This window comes from Epinephelus lanceolatus, chromosome 24 (genome assembly GCF_041903045.1).
Source record: "Epinephelus lanceolatus isolate andai-2023 chromosome 24, ASM4190304v1, whole genome shotgun sequence".
Classification (NCBI taxonomy): Eukaryota; Metazoa; Chordata; class Actinopteri; order Perciformes; family Serranidae; genus Epinephelus; species Epinephelus lanceolatus.
This window is the reverse complement of record NC_135757.1, coordinates 5,047,597-5,073,927: the sequence shown is the minus strand read 5'-3', so window position 1 is coordinate 5,073,927 and position 26,331 is coordinate 5,047,597. Positions and strand designations below refer to the sequence as shown.

Below are 26,331 nucleotides of genomic sequence, written 5' to 3'. Positions count from 1 at the left end.
GTACGAGGTATTTATCCATCGTCAGTGTATTACATACCGCAAAAACGTGTCGGCACACCCCTAGTTTGGAGAAACAGCAGTTTCAGACACAGAAGCTAAGCAATGTACTAAAAGCTGTTGCATCACCAGACTCCATTGACAAAAACAGTGATTTAACATGGGACATGATGTAACAGCTTTGGCTCCCCTGTGGAAATCGCTGTCTGACAGAACGGTTAAGAGGTGAAAATATCGCATACACTTAATCTGATATTGATTTTTTAGGTGTCTAAAATACATTTTACTGCTGCTTTGAGTGGCCGTCATGTAGCACCCGCCCACGGCGTAATTCACCATTGTTCCCAGACTCTGGATCTAGAGTCAACTTGGAGGGTAGGGTGTTTTACCTTAACTCCAGACCCTACGTTCGGAGGATATATAACGGACCAGATGTCTTAGTTAGTTGGACCCAAGAGCACTGGCGTGCAAGTGGGTGTGTCAAGCTTGTGGTAACGGTCCCGACTGTCCTTGGGTCTAGAAGGGAAGACCCAAGGACAGTCATTCCCGATGACATTGCTTCAGCAAGACCCACTACCTGCATCAGGGTAGTATCCTCACGGTGCCTGGGGTATTCACCTGAGGGGTGGGCCGAATGTTAGGAACTCTACAGGATGCAGTTAAGTGCGTTTGTTGAGTCTTGTGCAAAGGTCGTGTTGGCTTTTGGCGCGGAGAAGCACAAGATAAGATGGCGTGAGTAACTATGACTCTCTAAAAGTAGCGTACACTTAAACTGATATTGATTTTTAGGTGGCTAAAATATGTCTTACCGTGTCGGTACTGCCTGCTTCTACAAACTGGGGCGTGCCGACTGACATCTACTGTAGGTAATACACTGACGATGAGTAAGTACCTCACAGAACCTCACTTAAAAAAATCCAAACTATACCACAACAAAATAAAGCACAAAATTTGCCTGTACTGTTCTGTCTCTCTGGTTGGACCATAAGATTAACCTGCTAGTTGATTGCCCTTAGAGCAGGTACTGGTTCACGTCTTCAGCAGGCTGAACTGAAAGGCGCATGAATGGATCTCAGAGTGCATCGGCTTTACTAGTTTCTACGGCGACAGGGCACAATCACACGAAACCAGCCAAACCCAGAGCCCCCTAAAGTTACACAGGGCCGGGCTCAATCCACCAAAGTACACACAATACTGGAATCCAGGAGTCTGAAGAACATTCATTCTCGGTCGTTTTTGTCCATAGACTGAATAGAAAGAAGCACGTTACAGTTTATATCTTTTCTTTTTGAATTAATGAAAGTATTTCCTGAATTACAACTGAACACCCACCCCCCAACCCCCCCTAACAACAACAACAACAACCATAAATCGTGCCAACTCTTACAACTTTATTCCGAGTTGCACCTGAGCTCCGATCCCCAAAACCTCAGGCCTGTAAATTAAAAAATAAATACAACATATCAATATGCAAGGTCACGGATTAAAAAAAGAAAAAAAAAAAAAAATTAAAATGCTACAAGTTATTTGTGTGTGTGTATATTGAAAGTCACTCCTGCAGCTGATCCTACAGAGGTGTAGGGTAATTTGCGGCACTGGTTGCATATAACTTGCTAGAACTTAGAAAAGCATAGTACTGAATCCCTGAATGGTATTTGTCGGTTTGGGTCGGTTTCTCAGGCGCACGTTTAAACTCAAGCTGTTTAACACTGAAGATGTTCCACCGTCTACCTACAGTACTGGGAGGTGACCGCCAACCAAACGCTGACACTGTTTTTTTTTTGCTGTGGCTGACAAGTTCGTCGACTCTATCAACCAATTTGGCAACCAACATTTGGAGGCTGTTTTTAAGATGTACTTGGCTGCAGAAATACTGATGAGTTTTACAATTTTGGACACAAACTCGGGGACACAAGTGGTAATACTGGTGTTTTTCCTTTGCGTTATCGCTGGTTATCAAATTGTCTTCCAGATCGAGGCGCACTCCACTGCCTTTTTTGTTGAAGCCTGCCCCGATCAGACAGAGACTGATTTTGACTAACTTTGGAGCGCAAGATCAGGGTTCGACTCCCGGTCAGGGCGGGGCAACACATATCCAGTGTGGACCCTTAGACGAGGTTCTTAATGCTGCTAGCCTACCTCAGAATGACTGAAAACGCAAATGCAAGAGTCATATCGGCCTTGGATGTCGCCCAGGTCAGCAAGGTCTGTGTCAGGTGTTGAGGAACCGGGGTTTTTAATTGTCTGCTGCCGTGGTTCAGGCTTGGAAACTGCAGATTCACATAGGGTCAGATCTGATCTTTTGGGACGAATCAAAGCTTCATCATGGGATCCTCAGACAGAGGAGAAATCATTGGAAGTCCAACCAGCAAGTCCAGGAGCTTCCTGGATCATGGCTGGTTTGAGGCTTATTTTAGGATGAGTCGGGACAGTCTGGCTATTGGCTGTGAATCGTCGGGCCTAATTACAGTTGGTACAACGTTAGAAAGTAGTCGAGGCTACAGTTTGTTCAGTTATATCTTGGATTTTGCCTGGCAGGGCGCAATGAACATGAGTTGATAGCTTAGCACAAACCATGTACTTTACCACCTCTTAATTCATCTGATCGGTCAATGGTAAAAAACGGCAGTGACGTCCGGCGCTTTTCCGTTCTGAGTAAAATTCTTTTTTCAACTCGAGGCGTCCTCCAAAAGTAGTGCAAAAGCAGTAAGCAAAACGCTGCCAAAACATGCTCTGTCTGATCAGGGCCTAACAGAAAATCTTCACAAAAGATAAAGCATCATGGTAAAAATTATGACACCTCTTTTTAGCCTTATTTTCCATCTTGTCAGTCTCGAACTTGACAGGAAATACGGGAGTTTACTCCAAGAAATAATCCCCCCCAAACCAGAACTTTTTGAAGGAATTTTTTACATTTTAAAATTAAAAAAAGAACCTTGTGATGATTTTGGTTTATTTGCCACACTTTCTACCCCGAAGAGATCCCTGCGAGTGAGGTAGTGCTTATTGAAGGGCTGCTGGAGTTTGCAGTACTGATCGTCCCTGACTGTTTACGCTTCACGAGGACCTTCGACGATGGCTGTTCTGAATCGGAAACAAAAAACAGCAGCAGCAAAAGGAAGCAATATTGATGCAAATATTGAACTCGTGCTACAAATAACAAGATGGCTTTGACTTCCTTCAGGTTTGCTGTGTTGTTGCAGTAGTCTCGTCTCGTCTTTCAGAGGTCGAGCAGGAAGCAAACAAGGAACTTTTGTTTGAGCTCTTATAGTTCCTGTGATATTTGGTGGTAAACTGCCTTTTGTTCGTCACATCAGCTGTTAGTTTTCGTCTAGTTTGGCCCTGTAAAGTCTGAAAAATACTGTTGTTACAAAACTGGAACTAATACAGCATGTATGGCAGAGTAGTTGGGGTACATGTAAGTGCTCAACAAATATTTAGCTCAATTATAGACTTGATGTTTGCTGTGCAGAATGAGGATTTGCTTTGACTCCCCTGTCCAGAATAATCACAAATCAATTTCATGTTCCTTTGCTCTTATTTCATCATGTACTACAGTACAACGTTAGCTTAAAATGCTAACCCTGTTAAAAAGAACTCATAATTATGAATCACCCTGAATGTGAAATGGTTCTGTAGAAAGAAGCTTTCTTCGTGTTTTACTCATTTCCAAACGCAGCGCTTGATTTTAAAACGCTTGATTTTAAACTGCCTCCTGTGAAACCGTCCCAAAGCTTGAGGAGAGACTGCAGGTCTGCCGGCACCAGTGTTCAATGTCCCTCAGAAGAAATAAAGACTCAAAAATGTCGCTGTTGCCTTCGCAACAACGACAGATACATCCGTTTTGCCTGACATCTACAAGAGTAACTAATGTGGATACGTAAAAATGGCACCAGGATGAAAGAGAAGAAAGAGAGAGGCCTCGTCTCGACTCGTCTGACTGCAGTTAGCCACGCTGACACTAATTTCAGCTCTGCGTGGGGAAGATAAAACTGCACCTGAGCGGCAGATTATCTTTTTTATTTTACTGATTTTGTGAAAACTGTTGAATCTGAAGAGCAAGTTGCATCTAACTCTGAAGGAGGACATCGACATTTTGATTTAGACGTCAGTATCCGTTCAATCTCCTACATGTGAACGTGATTTTTATTTTATTTAATATACTATTTAAAATAGGTAAAATCTTAGTTCGTTGTGCAGCTGCGTGTAATCTATTGCTTCGCTCAGAGCCTTCTTTTCTCGCTGTCACTCTGTTTATCGTAAGACGGCTGCTGCAGAGCTAACTGTTAGCTTCACAGGGTTAACGGGTTTAACGAGAGAGTCGAGCAGTGTTGGTGTCAGTTTGTTGGGACTGTTAAAAAACTCAGTGTTGGATGTTAGCCACTGCTGTTGAATTAGCTCAGACGTTAAACTGACGACGAGAGCAGCTCTGGAGAGGGTCCGTCAGTGCTGCGTCTCACCTGCGTAACAGCAGCAACAGAAAGTTTGCTGGTTTTTCTCTTATGTTTACTTTGAATTCATGGTTTAATCAGCTCATTGAAGCCTGATCGTTCAATAAATAAGTTTAAATTCCTGTTCTTGCGTTAATATTTTATTTCAGAGTACTCTTTAATAATTTGAGTACTTGAATATCGTAGTTACTTTAAGAGATTAGACCGGAGTTTAAGCCGCAACTAATGATTATTTTCATTATCAATTCATCTGTCATGATTTTGTTGATGAACAGGTAAATCGTTTTGTCACAAGCCCAAAGTGACGTTTTCAAGTGGTGTTTTATCCGACAAACAGTCAAAAAAAACCAAAGCCATTAATTTTATTGTCATATCACAAAGGAAAGCGTTAAATTCTTGCATTTAAGAAGCACAAAACCAGCAAACATTTGGTTTTATTGCTTAAAAAATTTGAAATTACTAAAAAATGTATTCAGTTATTAACGAAGCCGCCAATTAATTTACTTCTCAATCGACGAATCAATCGATCACATGAGGAAAATAAGTCGTGTGGAGTAATGTTGGGCCGACATTTTAGTTTACAAAAGTGGAAACACTAGTTGGGTTTCCATCCACTACAGTTATGCTAATATTGGGAGTTGGTTCTTTAAGACGAATGATGCTACGTCATCATTTATTATCTATTAGCTGAATCTGTTTCCATTGTATTTAGCTGCATTTACCTGTTAACGTTACAATACACCAACTTTTCCACCTTCCCAAGCAACTGCAATCCAATTCTTGGCTTTTCTGCTCACGTTTTTGTATGTGCAAATTGAAAATGTGCATAAAAACAGGTGCGTGGAAACACCTGCTGCAGCTAACCTGCTCTCAGTCACAGAATTAAATAAACACCTGTAAAGAGACGGGCAAGGTTCAATTAAAAGCTGATTACAGACTGTTTTCGAGCATGAGAGCACGGCTAAACCGTCACAAGTCGAGACGAGGCGAGGAAGAGAGAAAGAGGAAGCGTGAGAATCAGCAAGAGAGAGGAGGTACTCCAGTCTGAGACAGGTGTGGATGAGGAAGAGGAGGATGTGAGGAGGTGGTGAGTAGCAAAGATTCCTGAGGTGTATCAAAAGAGAGCAGAAACTCTTGATAGTAATCCAAAAAAAAAGAGATGTGTGCAATCAAATCAAAAGCAAGCTGGCTCAGCTAAATACAGGTATAAATCCGAATCAGGGCTGGGTACCACCGGGAAAAAACTGCACTTCAAATCTCCTAAAATAAACATGTCAGGTGATCTACTTGTTAATCTGCTTTTTCACAAAAGAGTTTGACGACCTCGCAGCATGTGTGTGAATTGAGTTAGTCGGTACCCAGCGCTAATCCGGAGAGATATAAATACAAATATTCTGTATATCCAGATCTCACGGCCAAAATGAGTCTTGTCAGCGATAGGTATTATTACTCCGTTGACAGTTGACACGGCAAACCAAAAACGGAAACTTTAAAAGACAACTTCATCATGGAGGGGGGGGGGACGCTTTTTTTTTTCTTCCCATTATCAGAAGAGAAATAAACAACAACAAGGATTATTATTCAGTCGTGAAATCATAAAGACTGAGAAAGGGGAGGAAAAAGGGAGAAACACTTGGTGTGTGTATGGCCATGTGTATCGAGGCTTTGCTGACTACATTACCCATGAGCGTCACGGCTGACAGCAGGTTGTTTGGGTGTCATGGAGAGCCGAGGTTGTGAGCTATGACTGTGATACAGGGAGAGGGACTAATTTAAACTGTGTCCATCTGAACTGAGGTATACCTGGTTGAAGGAGGTTTATGGTTTTTTTTAAATCGTCGTAATGCTTGAAAATGGACCCCCCCCTCCCCCCTTCCCCCTCACCCCTTTAAAATAAGCTTGATTACCAAGTTGTCTGGGTCCATAATACACTATGTACAGCAGCATTACACTATAAACATTCAGAAGCCGTTGCTTATTGGCAGAACGATAGTCGTTTCTTCAGAAAAAACGCACACGAGAAAACAGCAAATGTAGAGAGCCAGGTGCTCGTCTTTTTTCTTTTTTTTCTGTTTTGTTTTTTACACTAAAATGCACTGTGAGATTTCTCCGCCGGGTCTTCTCTCTCCGTAGAAAAACCGAGCACAACAGGTCGCCCTCCTGTGTGTGTGTGTGTGTGTGTGTGTGTGTGTGTATGTATAAAAAAACAATACATGATAAAAGTGTTGAGTGTCGTCGTCGTCCCAGCATGTCAGCACTGTCACTGTCGTTAATCCTGAATCGTTTTGCTCGGGATGAGAGAGTTGTTTTTAAAATGTTAAAATCCTCAGGCACACATATCAAAATGAGGTGGATATCGACCGATGTGGTGAGGTGGGCGCAGGGGGTTTCCTGAACGCGAGTAGCGGCCCGCACTTAAAAGAAAAAAACAAAAAGGAGATAAAAACGGAAAGAAGGAACAACAACAACAGAAAAAAAAAAAACACAACGCCAACCAACCAGGGTCGGCTGCTCATCCCCCTCGTGTTGATCCGTGTTTCTGCTGGCTCATCCGGCGGCGGACGGTCGGCCGGCCGATCATAAGCTGGACTCCTTGGGCGGGAGGTCCACGTTGGTCACCATGGTGACGACGGTGACGATCTCCTCGGGGCCGATGACGGGGGCTTGGCGCTGCATTTGACCGATGCGCTCCTCGACGCAGCCGGCAGACAGGCGAGCCTCGGCCTCGTGGTCCCAGCAGTCCTCGATGGTTTCGCAGAGCATGGCCAGACCCTGAGAGACAGAGCAGAGGGTCAACGTCACCGCCTGACAGAGCGGCACGAGGTCCTATTTTGTTGGTTTGGGCTTAAAGATATTTTCTGGGGATGCAAAATGACTACATGATTTATTCTCCTCAACATCTTCCTCCACGACACTGCCTTAAAAAGATATCAAATACAAATCTGTTTGCACCACCTGATCTTAACTGTTACTGGATTTTACATCGGTTGCACCACCCAACCTGGTCTGAAATACGCTCTGTCTCGGTCTCAGCAGTGCAGGCGTTGCTCAGACATTCGTTCACGAGGTCTTTACAGGGAGCCGAATTAGAGGCCGTACACATGCCGTGTCTTTAAACGCCTGGAAAACGCGAAATCGGGCGCTACCTTTTTCTTTTAGCCAGCTTTCAGGAGAGCGGCAGCAGGTTGCTTCTGAGGTTGCTAAGTAGCCTTAACAAGCACCGCATCATAGCCTGTTTACCTGAAATCCTGAGTGCAGAGCTGATCTTCCAGTGAGCGCTATTTGTAAGTGTGTATCAGGCGCAGCTGTCGCTCTGACGTTTGAGCGCACTTGCCACGCGTCTACATTAAAAACAAAGAATTTGAGGGTGCAAAAACACAGCATGTGTACAGCCTCTTATCCACAAAGGTCTCTACCTCTCCGAAAGAAATGGTGATTTAAACCAGTAAAAACACTGAATACAGCAGTTTTATGTTAAAACTCAGTGTTTCTCTGATGCTGTTGGGCTGGTTTTGGAACGGCTGTTAGCCCAGTTCCCGATAATGTGCGCTCGTTCTTTCCTCCGATAACTCAAGATCCAGATGTTCAGGAGATTTTTACTGAAAGCCGAATTATCCAGAGAGGTTTCTTCCTCTTAAAAACGAATGGACCGGGTGATTGAAGCCAGTAAGAACGCTGAATTCAACACTTGCACTTTAAAAATCGCTGTTTCTCTAATGCTGTTCAGCATGGCAGTGGCTGTAGCTAAGCTGTCGCTAACGTTAGCTCAGCTTGTTTCTCTGATAACTTCAGATCCAGATGTCCAAAGACTAAAATCCATCACACGGCTAAAACATATACTTAAAAAGGAGCAACAACGATGTGGCTTCAAACTGGACAAAAAGTCCATTTATGACACGCTATGGCAACAAAATAACACCGGTTGTGTCCTCAGTTCAACTTACAGATTTCTCTGGGTTTGAATATTGTTGGAAGCACTGGCGATAATGTAGGTACGCAATTCGACACGACATACAACGTTAGTCTGGTCGATTTAAGACATTTTAATACAGACGAGTTATATCTTTAAATCTAGGTGCTGCAACTGGTGAAACTGTTAGGTCGGACTTGGAACACCACGTTACAGTCGACTCAGTTGTTGGTGCAACCTGATTATATGACTCAAAATTAAACAGATTATTTAAGTGAATCAAACCAGTGACCGTCCAGCTCGACAGCAACAACTAACGAGTCCTCTCGTTGCTCACCGGATGTTTCTGCCAGCAGTCTCGCAGAACGGGCCGCAGCTTCTTATGAACCACGACCTCCTGCATGTCCTCCAGAGACGGATGCTGACCCACCTCCTCCTCAAACGGGAGCATGTACTCGTCCACTGGGCCTGTTGTGCACAACCACGTGTCCAAAAATTACAAGTAATCTGGAGTTACATACAGTGTGCGTTAATGAGGACGAATTGTTTCTCTGCCTTACCATCAGCGGCAGTGCATCGCGCCGCCAGCTCCCAGAGGACGAGGCCGAACGCGTACATGTCGATACGCAGGAAGGAGTCGCGCTGGAAGTTGATGGCTCCCTCCAGGACCTCAGGAGCCATGTAGCGCCGCGTCCCCACCTACAAAGGCAGCAGTGTAAACGGTCAAAGGTCAGCAGCGGGACATGAGCAGAAAATCAAGCACAGGCAGCGAGGAGGAGGAGGAAACTCATGACACACTTCACAGATGGGCTGACACGGCGAAAAGGGATGCGTGTCATCGAGGGGTGTGTTACTGCTTAGTCGGCAGATACATCAAGCTGTGTGTCATGTAAGCTGATCCCTGTGTGACACGGAGCTGGTGAACTGGGAGGTTAAAAGTGTTTGAACCACATTATCCTGATGTTTCTCTCCTACACATCGTCACCTACAGATGTTTGCAGCTACTTAGACATATTTTACACACCTTTGAGGCCAGTGTGAGAACAGAACAAGTCCAGATTGCTGATTTGTGGCCCACGCTGCCACCCTAAGGCGCTGTCAGGTACTTCCACAAGTCAATATTTATAATGGTGACTCAGTAATATTCCCTACAGCACACAGGAGCATGTGGATGCCAGTTAAACCAACCTACAAAGGCAGGAAACATAACTTTATCTGTAAACCGTACCTGTCCGTGTGTGTCCCCCGCAGATTTCCCCGCCTCAAACTTCAGGGCAAGGCCGAAGTCAGCTATGCAGGCTGTCAGATTATTCTTCAGCAGCACGTTCTTACTCTTAATGTCCCTGAGAGACAGAAACAAACAAGGGAAACACCTTCAGTCTAACACATCTCTGACGGTACAACGCCAGGAGGTGTTACAATGATCCCAAGCTATCGCAACCTGTGAGCGATGGAGGGCTTGTGTCCGTCCTTGTGTCCCGGGATGTCTTCATGGAGGTACGCGAGGCCGCGGGCTGCCGTCTGACTGATGTGGCAGAGCTCGTTCCACGACACCACGTTGGCCTTCAGGTAGTCTGTCATCGAGCCCTGGGGAATGATGGGAAAAGATGTGTGAATAAGTTTCTCTTTTTTTATTCCTTCATGTTTTTTTTTTAAATAATTTTCTTTCTTGAAATTTTTAGGGCACACATGAATCATCCGTTCAGCGTCAAAGTTTTAAAGCCTATTTCTAAATAGCCTTCTTAAAGCCTATGACTCAATGCATGGAGTGACTGAAAGAGAATTAAAGTGACTATAAAAATTAAATAAAAAAGACATAATAAAATAAATAGATGAATAATAGTAACACCAGCAATACTAATGACAATAATTAATATAGAAAAGGACATATATAAAAATAAATAAAAATCTAATAAGTAATAAAATAAACAAAAGTAATAATAATAAATATAGAAAAATATATATAAAAATAATAAATGAAAATTAAATAATCAATAAAGAGAATTAAATAGAAAGATGGTAGCAGTGATACAAAGAATCGAAGTAATAAAATAAATAGAATAAATAATAGTAAGAATAAATATAGAAGATAAATAAAATATAATAATAAATAAAGAGAAAAAAATAGAAAGATGGTAGCAGTAATACAAAAAATCTAAGTAATAAAATAAATAAATAAAAGTAATAATGATAATAAATATAGACAAAGATATATATAAATAAAATAAAATTAATTAATAAATAAAGAGAATAAAACAGAGAGATGGTAATAGTGATGCAAAAAAATCTAAGCAATAAAATAAATAAATAAAAGCAATGATAATAATAAATATAGACAAAGATATATATACAGTACAGGCCAAAAGTTTGGACACACCTTCTCATTCAATGCGTTTTCTTTATTTTCATGACTATTTACATTGTAGATTCTCACTGAAGGCATCAAAACTATGAATGAACACGTGGAGTTATGTACTTAACAAAAAAAGGTGAAATAACTGAAAACATGTTTTATATTCTAGTTTCTTCAAAATAGCCACCCTTTGCTCTGATTACTGCTTTGCACACTCTTGGCATTCTCTCCATGAGCTTCAAGAGGTAGTCACCTGAAATGGTTTCCACTTCACAGGTGTGCCTTATCAGGGTTAATTAGTGGAATTTCTTGCTTTATCAATGGGGTTGGGACCATCAGTTGTGTTGTGCAGAAGTCAGGTTAATACACAGCCGACAGCCCTATTGGACAACTGTTAAAATTCATATTATGGCAAGAACCAATCAGCTAACTAAAGAAAAACCAGTGGCCATCATTACTTTAAGAAATGAAGGTCAGTCAGTCCGGAAAATTGCAAAAACTTTAAATGTGTACCCAAGTGGAGTCGCAAAAACCATCAAGCGCTACAACGAAACTGGCACACATGAGGACCGACCCAGGAAAGGAAGACCAAGAGTCACCTCTGCTTCTGAGGATAAGTTCATCCGAGTCACCAGCCTCAGAAATGGCAAGTTAACAGCAGCTCAGATCAGAGACCAGATGAATGCCACACAGAGTTCTAGCAGCAGACCCATCTCTAGAACAACTGTTAAGAGGAGACTGCGCGAATCAGGCCTTCATGATCAAATAGCTGCTAGGAAACCACTGCTAAGGAGAGGCAACAAGCAGAAGAGATTTGTTTGGGCCAAGAAACACAAGGAATGGACACTAGACCAGTGGAAATCTGTGCTTTGGTCTGATGAGTCCAAATTTGAGATCTTTGGTTCCAACCGCCGTGTCTTTGTGAGACGCAGAAAAGGTGAACGGATGGATTCCACATGCCTGGTTCCCACTGTGAAGCATGGAGGAGGAGGTGTGATGGTGTGGGGGTGTTTTGCTGGTGACACTGTTGGGGATTTATTCAAAATTGAAGGCACACTGAACCAGCATGGCTACCACAGCATCCTGCAGCGACATGCCATCCCATCCGGTTTGCGTTTAGTTGGACGATCATTTATTTTTCAACAGGACAATGACCCCAAACACACCTCCAGGCTGTGTAAGGGCTATTTGACCAAGAAGGAGAGTGATGGAGTGCTGCGGCAGATGACCTGGCCTCCACAGTCACCGGACCTGAACCCAATCCAGATGATTTGGGGTGAGCTGGACCGCAGAGTGAAGGCAAAGGGGCCAACAAGTGCTAAACACCTCTGGGAACTCCTTCAAGACTGTTGGAAAACCATTTCAGGTGACTACCTCTTGAAGCTCATGGAGAGAATGCCAAGAGTGTGCAAAGCAGTAATCAGAGCAAAGGGTGGCTATTTTGAAGAAACTAGAATATAAAACATGTTTTCAGTTATTTCACCTTTTTTTGTTAAGTACATAACTCCACATGTGTTCATTCATAGTTTTGATGCCTTCAGTGAGAATCTACAATGTAAATAGTCATGAAAATAAAGAAAACGCATTGAATGAGAAGGTGTGTCCAAACTTTTGGCCTGTACTGTATATATGTAAATAAAAAAAGTAAATAAAATAAAATAATAAAGAGAATAAAATAGAGAGATGTAATAGTGATGCAAAAACAAAGTCAAAAATAAGTAATTAAAAACACATAAAAATACAATAAAATAAAAATAAAATGATATAAAGAAACTACAAAAATAATTACTTAATAATAAAATAAAATAAATAAATAATAACAATAGCAATAATAATTAAAAGTAGAGTCATAAATGAAATAAAATGATACAATAGAAATACAAAAAAATCAAAGTAAAAAAAATAATAATTATAAATAAATAAATGATAGTAAAACAGAGATATGGTATCCATGATAGAAGAAATCTAAGTTAAAAAAAAAAATTAAACATAAATAAATAATAATAATAAAGGGATGAATAAAAAAATATTACTGAAGTAAAACAGAGGTATTTGTGACAGAAGAAATCTCAGTTTAAAAAAAATCTAAAAAAAATAAAAACTGTTTAGAGTAAATAAAAGAAACAACACAGGACAAGAGAGAAAATTTACAAAACCATACTTTTTCTAAAAGGAACGGTATATTTTAAAATGTACATCCTTTTTGTATCCGTTTTCTATATTCATCAAATATATTTAAGTACTTGTTTTCTTCCTACATCTAGAAATGTAGTTGATGATACCCAAAAAGGTGATTTAGTAAGTATATAACAACTGCTCCACAACATAAAAGTGATGGCTGGAGCAGGCACCGTTTCCATGGTAACAGCAAATGGATGGAAAGCCACTAAAGCATGTGGGTAGAAATATTTTCCACAAGGGGCTTCACAATAAAAGCCTCGACAGGAACACATAGCCACAGTTTGCTTGATTGCGTTCAGCACTGAAAATTTAACGTTGATTATCACATTAATTTTTTTTCTTTAAATTGATTCTGGACTTTCAGTGAAGGGTGACAGATAAATTTACGACCTGCTGAGTGTCCTCTTAAAACCACAGTGGCGTCCTGTGGCCCTCCGCTGTCAGCGAGCCAGCTGCCTGCACATTCGTTGTCCCTGGTGAATAATGGCGCTCTGATATATGCGATTCATTTATCTGCTTGTTGTTGTGGTGTTTGATCGCTGTTCTTTAATCTCTGTTTATCAAGGGAGGGTTTGCTGAGAGTTGCTCAAATTTCCTGATAGTTTTGTGCTATGATACCTCACAGAGATTCATCTTTCATCACCTGACAGAAAAACGGGTTATATTTGTTTTAAATGTTGTAAGACAGAAAAGAGATTTCAACACTTATGTCCAAGCTGCATCTGCTTCTTATCCTTTATGCATCTTTGTTCTTGCGTAATGTATGTCAATATGATACAAGGTCACTTCTGGCAAGGCCAAAGACAGATGTAGTTGCTGGAGTCACCACTAGAGGGCAGGCAGCTCCAACAGATGCAGCGAAAACATTCAATCTGATCACCTCAGTTGTTCTGTTTTTGGGTAGATGCTTTCCAGTATGCATGTGTTTACACCTGGGTTTGTTCAAGGGTTTCAACACTGTGTTAATGTCTCTTAAATTGTTAAAATACAACTGACTAATTAGGCGATATCCCTTTAAATAGACATGAATTGGCTGATATTAATATGCAAACACAGTCCAAGATATGACAGATTTAAGCACAGGGAGTTTCGGAGGTGGCTCACATCCTCTAAAGCAAGCCGCTGCACGCTACGGATACAGATGCACCAAACACCGAGGCATAAATCAGCTGTCAAGGAGCTCTGCAATCACCATTCCAGCTGTGTTGCACCGGCGAAGGTTCAGCCCAGACTGACGCGGCCAACATTTTGACACCTGCTCTCGAAAAATGGCAGGAAGGAAAAGCGATTTGTAGGTTAAAGTTTAAGTAATGTATCCTCTCAAGACTTCTGCTTTCAGAGTAATTACAGTGCATGCTTGACAGGGCACTAAACCGTGTTTCTGATATATTGCCGGCGCTATGACCTTTCCTAAAACTCCTTAAAAACTAATTTCTTCTACTTGGAGAGCGTCTACAAATCGGAGGAGCACTTGGGTTAAGTGGCATGCTAAGGGTTGTATTGTTGGGTTAAAGCGTCACCGCCACGCCCACAACCTTTAATTTTTCAACCTTTATTCACGCAGGGAGGGTCTCTTAAGTGCGGTGATTTAAATTCTTGGCCTGGCTGGGAAATGTAAGCAAGCGGAGCGTACGAGAATCGCTCTCCACTTCGTCGGTAATGACCCTCAAAACACAGAGGCACTTTAAGGCCCAAATGTTACATTGAGGGCAAGTGAAGCACAACGGGGCGAACACAGCACGCCTTCTCTGGAAAAACAAGGCTTATAGAGGAAAGAAAAACATCATGGACGCGTACATATGCAGCACGTATATTGTAATTATGGACTGGCTCCTGAGGCAGCACACAGAATCAGTACAATGTGGAGGTTTCACGCATGTTTCCAACTTTTACAACTTTGTTAGCCGCCTGTCCTCCAGGCTTTAAAAACCATCTACAACATGAGACGATCTAAGACGATGATACACCTGTTTACATGGACACAAACAACCTGGTTATTCGGAGACTGATCAGCCAAAACATTCAAACCACTGAATAACGCTGATTGTTCTGCTGGGAAACCTTTGGTTCTGGCATTCATGTGGATACCACCTGACATGTTCCACCCACTCAAACACCTTTCCAGCTCAAGGTGTCGCCCCAATCTGCTCAAGGATTTTTGTGATGTGCCGGTACCCCAGATGTACCCCTAATCCAAGGTGGTGCCTCCTTGGATCGGTCTTGAACCCTCGACACAGGATCTCTGGGAGTGTCCTGCAGTGTCTGGCACCAGTGCGTTGGCGGCCACAGATGCTCATTCAGATTGGGATCTGGGGAGTTCGGAGGCCAGGTTGACACTTGTGAGGTCTTTGTCACATTCCTTGGGCCGTTCCTGAGTGATGTTTGCAGTGTGGCATTGTGCATTATCCTGCTGGGGGGCCACTGCCACTGGGGAGTACTGTTGCCATGAGGGGGGGGTAATTGGTCTGCGACTGTGTTTGAGTGGGTGGAAGATGTTTGGTGGTATCCACATGAACGCCAGAACCAAAGGATTGCATGCAGCGCCCCTTCTTCCCAGACGGTCAGTTCAACATCTGTCTGGTTAGCATGAGCTAACGCAGCAGCAGTGGTTAACCGCAGACACTGAGACGTGAAACGATCCCAAATCGGCTCAACTCCATACTTAAACAAGTTAATAATTGTAAGGTAACATTCGGCATACGATGCTAACAGTTAGCCCTGTCATTGAGTGTGTGCAGGCGGATTCTCAACGGTAGTGTTGTGTCGTTCGCGAACGAATCGTTCAAAAGAACGAATCTGTTGAGTGAATGTACTGAACTGAATCACTTCCGGAACTGATTCGTTCATTTCTCAGTTCAGTTGAGCTCAGCAGCAAATGTGTAGGCCGGGATTGGAACTGCCGATTCGGTCCGTGCGAACGATGAATCACTCGCGAGTTGCGAGGCAGCCAGAGTGCAGGGAGGGACTGCAGTGACGAATCACTTGGTGAACAACGTAACCCTGATCCCTGAGTGATTCAAATCATTTCTTCTCAGGGATACACTTTCATAGGGACCGTTTTCTCCAAGCTAACGGCTAATGTAGCCAGGAGTCAGGCCACATGAACACAATCACACACCTCCCCACTGTTTTAACAGACTTAGTTTCCAGATAAACAAACTTAAAACGTTAGGCTGGCCAGTAATGAGACTCACCAGTGCAGGGCAGATGCAGCAGCAGCTCAGCTGTGTATCAGTTCAGTGAGTCGGACTAGGCAGTACACAGTCAGGGCTCCTCCTACCAAGCACTGAACGATTTGGTGACCGAATCTTTTGACCGAATCTTCTTAATGAACTGATTCTAGTGATTCAGTAACATCTAAAGAACTGCTTTGCCCATCACTACTCAACGCCAAAACACAACAGCAACAAATGCCTTGCGTGCAGAAAACACGCCCCTATCATTTTCAATGTACAGCCCCACGGCACTTCACACCATCGTCCTATTTCCAGCCTCGCCACCTCCGGAATTAAACCCTTGAAATCTGGAGCGACATCACTTTCCATGTGCTGTTTTCAGATACCTTTTGTAAGTATTGAAACCTTTGAACAAGCAAATTGGTGCAATTTCTTTCAGAATAATGGGGAAAAAGGCAACGAGCAACTTATTAAGAAATGTCCCACAAATCCTCAGCCTCGTGTTGAGGTGGTTAAAGTAAATCTATTCATGTAAAAATGGGTGAATACAGTCATTAAATTTCATCTTGCTACAGCAGAAAAGAGTCATGCTTTGCTTTGCTGTTACCACAAAGCTCATTAAAGCATTTTGTTTCCTGCGTCGTGTAAAACGTTCCTCTCACAGCGCTTGTTAAAAGTCCGTGTCCAACACCTCAAAACTGAGAATTTCTTATAAAACAAAAAATGACTCAATAAATCAAAGGAATAAATTTAGCAGGTTGCTGGTGGTGAAGCTCCAGCCCGGACAGCGTTACCTTGTCGTGGTAGGCGGTGATGAGCCACAGCTCCAGGTCCAGGTTGTTGTTCCTCTTCTCTGCGCCGATAAAGTGGAGGATGTTGTCGTGCTTCATGCCGCTCACGCTGAAGATCTCATACTCGTTCTGCCAAGAGAGCTTGTCCTGGAGAGACGGAGAGAGGCAGATGCAGATGTTATTACTGTCATAGAGTCACCCAGTTTGCAAAATAATCAAGTATAGCTTGTTGGGATGTAACGTCACTGTTTGGTTCATTCCCCGGTTCAGAGGTCGTGACTCATGGGAGAAAAGTATTGCATAAAGAAACACTTTACCAAAAGGCAACAGGTCTAAAAAGCATCTCTTGTGATATAAAACTGAAAACACCGAAGTAGGGAGGAGAGTTTCGATGAGTTCCACCTTGGCCATATTTAAACATTCAAAGCCCATCAAGGGTATGCCGAAACACCGTCCTCGTTTTAGACGCAACACTTTCTCTGATGCAGCTACCGACTACCGGGAATCTGAAAACAGGTCTTCCAGCTCTGACACTGCATTTGTGACGTTAGTTCGGAACACGTTCTCACCACAAACGAACCGCACCAGAGTTCGTTTGTAACTGGACCGGACCACCTCTTCAAGAAGGTCTCGGTCCGGTTGTTTTGGTGGCACACCTGCCCTGACAAACCGCACTGAGTGGGCAAACGAACTTGCAATGATGCGAGCGCACTAAAGAACTACACATGGCACACCTACATCCTGCCCTCATCATCAACACGATCTGCATCTCCAGATACTTGACTTTAATTGGTTTGTAGACTATCCTCTCGTATCCTCTCAGAAAAGGGTCGGAGTCTGAGTTTATGAAGTCGTCTTTTCCTCTCCCCATGTGGTACCGCTGCTCATTTCGTTATGCTGCATTGTTCGTGGACACACTGAAACCTACGCTGTACATCTACCACCCCTTGACAGCTTTACTGCTTATTTCTCCTCTGCTCTGATCGCCAACACCTGTCAGCTCACACACACACGACTCACCACTTGGCAATCACCTGCACAGACCTCCTGTAATTGGTGCAAAAGTCCGATTGCACCATTTTAAAGGGTGTACGCCAGCCAAAGGACAAAATAAAAGTTAATGACTTATTACTTCACTTTAATGCACAAATACATGATCCATTACTGCTGATAAAGAATTTATTACAACTTAAAAACCCCTGAAAGTAAGAGTTAAAGAAAGAAGTACCAACAGACACGTTTTTAAAGACCACTGGCCTTTTTTTCAGGCCAGGTGTGAAGTTATGACTACTTGTGATGTGCGTGACACACCGCTGGGTGATTTAAAAGGCAGCTGATAGCAGTTAGCAGCTAACTCAATGTCCACAAGTTCAGTTTTCACACCACAAATGAACCAAACTGTGGCTCAGTTTGATCCACACCAAGGCCACCTCTTTCTGTCGGACCAAGGTTCACACCTGTAATTTTGGTCCACAAGTGAGGCAGGTGTGAAAGGGCGTTAAATCTACGAGCCTTTCGTTTGTCTTTATCATCCACACATTTCACAGAAGAGCTCAGAAGTCAAAATATAATACCTGAATGGGGAAGATCTTAACGGCGACAAATTCGTTCAGCAGCTGCGCCTTCCACACGCACCCAAAGCGCCCTCTGGCTTTCACCTCGATCAGCTGCAGCGGCTTGTGCCCCAAAATAGGGGACGGGGGTGACGGCCCGGGATCCTGTAGAGAGAGGGCAGAGCAAAAAGACAAGAGGACAGTGTTATTCTTTCTTCCTTTTTTTTTTTTTTTTTTGCAGGGCATTAAAATAGCATTGGCTTATACTGAAGGTGACCGGGCTTTTGGCTCAGCGACAACGTGCCTGAGGAGCTTAGGCCAGCAGAATCACTATCATCTTCACATCTTAAATCACATCTCACATTTATAGACTCGCTTTTATGTGATGATGTTGTCTTTAAATATTTTTCTCTTGCAAACGTACTGTTGTTTTTTTTTTTTTGCTTTATTTGTTTTATGGCTCTGTTGTTTGTTTTATCTGATTGTTAAAGCACTTTGGGAAGTCTGGTTTAGGAAGTGTTTAAGTTTAGCCATATTGTTATTGCTCTGAAGTTTTTTTGGCAGCGGGGACGCAACATAGCGAGCAGGGTTTGGACTCATTCCTTTTAAATTCGATTAAACCCCTCAGGGCTGCATTTGCTTGAGTTTACAGAAGCGGGATGGTGACTGGAGGGTTGCCAGTTTGAATCCAATGAGCCGCTGAGGAAAACTAGGCGAGGAAAGATCCAAAAACCTCGACTACCGCTGAGCAAGGCACATGGATACAAGACTTTAACATGAATAAATATGAAGCAGACTTATCCACATACATAAATGGTTAAATTAAAACACTGTGATGAACCCTGACAGGTCAAACCTCATGCGTGCGCTGTGTGTTCACGCTAATCCCGTATAAACAAAAGTGAAAGCAAGGAAGCCAAGTGTTCCAAATCCAAAGTAGGTTAAACACAGCTGGTGATCGGGATTAAGCTGATCACTTTCACATGTGACTTCACAGAGAAGGACAGAGTGCTAGCGAGGATAGAGAGGAACACAGAGGCAGAACGAGCGGGGGGAAGGTTAAAAAGAAGCATGCAGTGAGGGAGTCACATTTCCAAGGGATAAAAGGTAGAGGAGAAAGACTAGCACATGACTGATGGCCTTTGATGAAACTAGATATGCTGCTGTAAAATCTCGACTTTACTTCCATGCCTCTGCGTCGCTGTTGTCAGTAAAAAAGAAAGAGCTTTCCCCCTGCAACGCCATCGACGTTCATGTTTTTACTTGAACCGAGGGCTTACAAAGGTGCTCGATAAGCCGGAGCAAGTTTCAAGACCCTGAGGCCCACACAGGATCCACTCAAACACCGTGATAATATATCAAAAGCACTTGTCAATCCCAGTCTGGTTTCTTTTTTTTAACTTCCCATAAAATGCCCCATTTGGTGTGCCACTGATACGAGCCAAAGACAAGACAGAAACAACCCTCACACCGACGAGTTCTCTTTGGCTGTGTGAGGTATAAAAAGTACATGTCTGCACGCGCACGCACACACACACACACACACACACACACACACACACACACACAGGTACTTAATTTACTGTCAAGGTTTTGGCACACACCCTCTCTTAAAGACAAACACTGGAGATATCCAAGTGTTTTAACCGCCTGCCCTGACAAGATTATTGTGGCAACAGGAGCAAACTGTACATCATTTGGGAGCATTTATGGGTTTGATTTTTATCAATTTGAAACTTTACACCTGTGAACTTGTGGCCTTTGGTTTGACTGTAAGAGAAAAATGGCTGGGATGCAGTGAATCTTTACACTTCAATTGGTGTAATTCACCAAACAGAAGCCATAAAGACCGACTGTTGTGTCGCCTCACGTCAACCTTGTCTCGGCCAAAAAGCTGCACTTGAACACACCACAAAGACGACAGCTAACAGCCAACTAGCATGCATGTTCTGCGAAATAACTCTCCATACCAGAAGGCGGCAATAGTCTGTATTTTTCATTAAAAAAATCGAAGCTGGAAGAGCGACAGAACAAATTTAAGTGATATTTACCGTGTGTTATTAACCGTTTCGCTAAAGAGCTCAATGTCTATAAAAATCATCTTGACTTTAGCTGTTTGTTTACTTTTCTCACTTCTGTTTCTTTTCTCATGTGCTGAGCTGAACTGCCAATCACTGACCGACAGGCTACACCGATTTCAACAAGTTGAACTGGTCGAAAAAAGCAAACAAGGGCCAACAATGAATGGTAAAATGGACTTGAACCTGTACATCACCTTTCTAGTCTTCTGATCGCTCAAAGCGCTTTTACACTCCAGAGGTACATTCGCCTATTCACACACACTGGTGGCCGAGGCTACCGTACAAGGTGCCACCTTCTTCTCAGTTTAAACACACTCACACACCAAAGACACAGCCACTGGTAGCAATTTGGGGTTCAGTATCTTTCCCAAGGATGCTTCTACATGCAGACTAGAGGAGCCAGGGATCGACCCTAACAGATGCTCACCGACGGCCCGACATGGACAACCAGCCAACCGCCGGCTTGGTGTTAAAACGGTCGCTCGCACAAACATAGGTAATCACCACTCACCACACACGCATCTCTCTGTGTCGCCACTTCAGACTCAAGAAAACAACTAATTTTTCCGAGGCCAACATTCAGTCATTAGTTTGTCTTTAACTTCGGCCACATCTTGGTTTACATTAAGTTCCTTACTAAGTGTGCTTCCAGCCAAAGCGGTGGCGGTGGCGTTGTTGTTGCTGCCGTACTTTCTGTACTCTTTTGGGCTAGTTTCTGTCCTGGTGATTAACGTGAGCTGTGAACGTGGAGCCTATTTTGTTTGTTCTTTTTAGTGATTCATTTCATACTTCTGTCAGTGTTATTTCTGTCTTAGGTTCTGCACTCTTAACACCGAAGCCATTGGTGATCCTGCGCAGTGTCCACTCCAAGCTAGCAAGCTGAAAAATTGTAATCCAGTAGCAATCTGTTTCCTACACCGGGCGTGAGAATGGTTACAGCAGGGTATAAAGCAGCAAACGTTCGTCATTCTACTTTGTTTTCAAGATGGATAAGACATAAACTCAACCATGTCGTCTACGCTGTCTCGACTTGAAGCTTCCGTGTCCTAAAATCCTTCGCGATCCCATTCCCCATCTTAAACAGTTTGAAAATAGTTTGAAAGTTGTTTCTGTAGTCAGTAACAGACAAATTAAACGGACAAAACATGAGGCACAGACAAATGCAGATCAAGTTTTGTGAACTGCCCTGCTGATATAGTTTGCTTGTTTTACATAAATATGTAGTGTATTACCAATAAGTTGTATAATATTAGTTTAATTTGAGAGCTGCTAGCATAGGCTGGAGACTTGTAATCTTGTAAATATCTAATACTTTATTTACACTGTGTTAATGCTCCCTGGGGCTGATGAAGTTTCATCCCATCTAATCTGTTTTTGAGGTTGTACTAGTACACATCACTGTGGTAGCAGATTAACAAGCTTTGTAGGAATAAAGGAAAAACACTTTTGTTTTTTTTGGTTAAAAAAAAAGAAAAACAAGGAGCAGGGTGTCTGTGTCTTTCACGAGCTGCCTGGCAGCGCAAGAGGGGGAATAGAGGATTCGAGTGGCAACGGCCGTGTTTACTTAAAGCCCTCTCCCTCTAACAGAGAGCTGCGAGGCAGACCTGCTGTCTCTGTGCGCTGCTTTCACACTGAACGCCAGCCAAATGACGGGGAAAATTACCCACGACGGTGCAGAGGTTGGATTACAGCTCGAGCGGCCCGAGCAGCCCCAAAGTTGGCACCTTGGAAAACATCTTCAGGAACACATTGTGCTGAGGAAAACAACGAATGTATAGTTTCACAGGAAGGTTTCTCTATGTCTGTTTTCAATGCTGTTTTGTATATATGAGAATGGACTTTCACCAAGGAGGAGGAGCTGAATTAAAATAAAATGCTGGTGCCTTATTTGTTCTGCTGGGATTAAGGTGAATATGGGTGGTTTTAATATTGTCAAGTTTATAGTACTCCATTTATCTCTGTGTCCCTGATTGTGCTTTATGTCTCTTACCTGACCCATTTAAGAGTCCCCGATATAAGAAATAATAAAATCCAGGCAAGGTGAGACAATTTGCAGATTTTAGGCCGTCATCCAACACTCATTTCCCCCCAGTCGACTTTAAGTGTGACAGTAAAACGTGCTCTGACTCTTTGATTACCAACACTACAAGCATCAAACACAAACAAGTGCATCACAATGAGAAACTGTGACCTGACAACAGACACAAAGAGGATGTTTACATCCCCAGAGAAATTAAATATGACAGGGAAGTGGAGGACCTGAACGGTATACCTGCTGTGACTGTGGAAACTTGTCAGTGAAAATGGGGTAACACTTGTTATTGAAGGACTCCCTTTGTGCCATTACTGTTCTGTGTGCGCAAACGTGACCAAACCCAATTTTGGTGCATTTATTGAGCTCGCAGTCCGGAGCGATTGTTATTCTGATCATGATTTTGTGGAGGAAAAAAATTAAGGTATTATCCAGAGACTGTCTTGTCCGCCACAGTACAAGCAGTGCTCAGTGTTATGTAGCAATTTATTAATTTGTCTGCATCTCCACACAGATACCTGTGTGTTTATTGTGCTCCGTAATTGAAGAATTTTTAACTCTGGTCACAATTTCGATGAAAAAAACATCATTAGAGGAGCTGTTTTATCATGCAAGTCATACATGAGACTGCAGAAATGTAACAGAAAAATTGTGGCACATTTATTGTGTGCGGCGGGGCAAGGTTCACGATTTAGATCCGAACATGATCATCAAAGGAGCATTTAAACATGCTGGTTGTTGGTAAGTTGCGGAATTGTCACAAAGACAAATTGTAACCTTGAAATTGACCGAGAAAAGTTTCTGTATTTAAAGGTTAAGTTCCATATTTTTCTACCTTGGACCCAATTTTCCCATGTTTTCGCATTGAATCGGTCGAGCATTGAGCGAGAACACTGCCACCACTTGGGGCATTTTTGCACAGTCACTCCACATCCACTAAAAGTATATGTTTTTGCCACTGACAGGCTCCAATTATTTTTCTAAAGCACCTTTCCCACTGCACAAAAAACCCGCTAACACCTGTTAACGTTTGGGTTTTGTGCGTAATGGGAACGTTTCCAATCGGCATTCACATCCATATCAAATGACTCTGCAGTCGTCTGGGTATTTATCAGCTCCGGATCTGATCGATGTTGATAGGAATACAACATTCTGGTGACCATGCTAATTTTAGCCCCTATACCGGCAAGATGCTACCGACCATCTCCACCTAAGCAGCGCTCGACCATCACTCCAAATTAGTCAGCACTGAGTTTGAAAGAGAGACTGAATAAGTAAGAGATATAAAAAGAGAAGTAACCACCGTAACGTTTTCACTGGCCTCCATGCTGCTTTCTACTGTTTACGAACCTGTTTTCTGAAACAGAAAGGCTAACAGGCTAACGCTGCAGAGCTGAGTCACAGCTCTAGTCTACTGGCAGTGGGAAAGGAATCTACAGCCTACTCTTAGCGGGTTTGCTCGTGTTTAAAAAACCTGCGTACACGTGCTAATTTTGTTCATACAGCGATTTAAGTGTCTGACAACATTATGGAAAGGATCCCAACAGAGATAGACCTTTTCGTTTAACCAGAAACTGCCTCTAATCACCATTGCCAAACCCACCAGACTCTACTTAAACAAACAGCAATTTAATCGCTGTTAAACACTCTTGATTCAAGTCAACAGAAACAAAATAAAACTCACAAAAACCATATCTGTTCGCCTTTTCACTAGGCCCGTTTTCACTGAAGAAGTTCCTGGTATTATTTGGGGGGCAGGAATTTCACAGGAACGTCTTCTCGCTCGGCCCTCTCAACCGCCGTGTCTCCACTGTGCGGCGGAGTAGGAGGAAGCTTCCTGTAAAGTTACCGGGCTCTGGATGCGACATAATCGTTGCGCGACTATTTTGACCGGGGCGACGCAGCAAAGAAACAAACAAAGAAGAACAACAACAAAGAAGTACGAAGCAGAAGTAAGAAGAAGAAAGCAGACATGAGAAAGACGATTATCAACATGGAAGGAGCTGAGGTGGTTGCTGGGTTTCTGGCGTGTCTCTTCGTTTACATGGCGGTGGAAGCTATGAACGAGAGCTGCTGAGTTTTAAAAATGCCAGCTATTTTGTTGCTTTCTGTTGAGGTCACATCCCGCCTTGAGTATATCCAATCAGCACCAAGTAACCCCCAAGCCCCAGCCAGATGTTTTTCGGGGCCGTTCTGAGTACCAACTCCGAGGCAGGGACTTGTTTAGCCCCTGTAAAAGTTCTGGAACTCTGTCCTTCGGGGGTGGTTCCTGCGGTGGAGACACCCACCAACGGCCCCGGCCCCGTAAAATTACCCCGAAGTTCCTGCGGTGGAAACGGGCCTACTGTTCCAACAATCACCAACTTGATTTGGTTGAAATTAACCCTTAATTCACCAAGTTAGATGTGAGAATACGCTGCCTCTACACTAAGGATAGACCGTTACATCGGCCGGCTGATATATCGGGCCGATATTTGAGTTTTTTACTTGTATCAGCATCGGCCGATACGCGCGTGGGTTCGCGGATTTATTTTTCCCTAGCACTTTTTTTCATTTGAAAGTATGTGGTTAAGTTGAACAAAGCTGTTGAATCCTACTGTGTACAGTAGTTGTTGTTTTATTTATGCTTCAGCTTAAATATTTGTTTATTTTATAAAGACATTACTGGAAGATTTAAGAGCACTGAACTCTTTTTTTATTTGAATGTATAATAATAATAATCTACCTGTTCTACCTCAACTTTCCATCTTGTTTTAGTATTTTTTACTGTTCAATAAATGTTTCTTATTTTAAACTTGAGACCTGGAATATTTGTTATCAGTGTAATTTTTTTTTTATGTAAATTGAGGGAGCAAAAGCAGTATCGGCCCCAAATATCGGCTCAAGAAAATCGGCAGTCCATAATCGGTCATAAGGGTGATGGAAAAAAATCTGTATCGGCATCGGCTCTAAAAAATCCATATCGGTCTATCCCTACTCTATACACGCTAAAATAACTGTTTATTTAAATGGAGTCTGGTGGGTTTGGTGATGGCGATTTCTGGGCCATTTCTGGTTAAACAAAAAGGATCTTACTCTTTAACAATAAGGTCTATCTCTGTAGGGATCATTTCCATAATGCTATAAGACACTAATAACAATCGGAGCCTGTCAGTGACAAAAACAAGCACTCTTAGTGGATGTAAATTGACGGTGCGCTATTCTTTCACTCAATACTGGACCAATATCAAATTCTAAATTAGTCTCTTGACTCAAACAAAAGGAAAAAGGGTCCAGGTTGAGAAACACCAGACTTACCCTTTAATGCTCTTAATGATTAAAGTCATTCTGATTCTGGTGACGACGTGGTTTAGAAATCAGTAATGGCTGCACCGTCTCATCTTTTCCTGTCGTGTTACAATGAAAGTCATCGGTATGTTGCTCAAATGTCACCGAGACAAATTCCTGTGCATCCATTGTGCTTAGTGAAATATGTGGCACTGACTCAGATCATGATGTGCATGAGAAAATGATCACAGAAGGCCTTTGTCGTGCTCGACATACCAGTGCTGTTCAAGGGTACAATGCAAGTCTACAGATAGAAGACCAAGGCGCATTCCTGCACAGTCACAACGCCAGGCAACAGAGATGACCGACTCTGACCATGATTCTGATGTGAATGATGACTGATGGATTCGATGGTTATGGCCTGATCCCCAGTACCAGCAGTGCAGCACGTTACAATGCAAGTCGTCAACATGTCGACAACTTCCTGGCATTTGAGATAACCCTGATGATGATGGGGCTGAAAAACAAGTTATCGCCAG

The 26,331-nt window shown here is 42.8% G+C and overlaps 1 protein-coding gene across 2 annotated transcripts in view; it reads right to left on the bottom strand.

The window, feature by feature from the left end:
- Nucleotides 1-6,656: 6,656 nt before the first annotated feature.
- Nucleotides 6,657-26,331, bottom strand: part of LOC117250046 (activin receptor type-2A) — a 70,624-nt gene continuing 50,949 nt past the window's right edge. For both annotated transcript variants that reach the window (XM_033616012.2, XM_033616013.2), the window contains 7 exons: nt 18,434-18,577; nt 16,863-17,006; nt 9,800-9,945; nt 9,587-9,701; nt 8,919-9,057; nt 8,696-8,826; nt 6,657-7,220 (listed from right to left, as the gene is read on the bottom strand). In XM_033616012.2, coding sequence (XP_033471903.1) covers nt 7,026-7,220; nt 8,696-8,826; nt 8,919-9,057; nt 9,587-9,701; nt 9,800-9,945; nt 16,863-17,006; nt 18,434-18,577 — 1,014 coding nt within the window. In that variant the 3' untranslated portion in view covers nt 6,657-7,025. The remainder of the gene's footprint in view (nt 7,221-8,695; nt 8,827-8,918; nt 9,058-9,586; nt 9,702-9,799; nt 9,946-16,862; nt 17,007-18,433; nt 18,578-26,331) is intronic.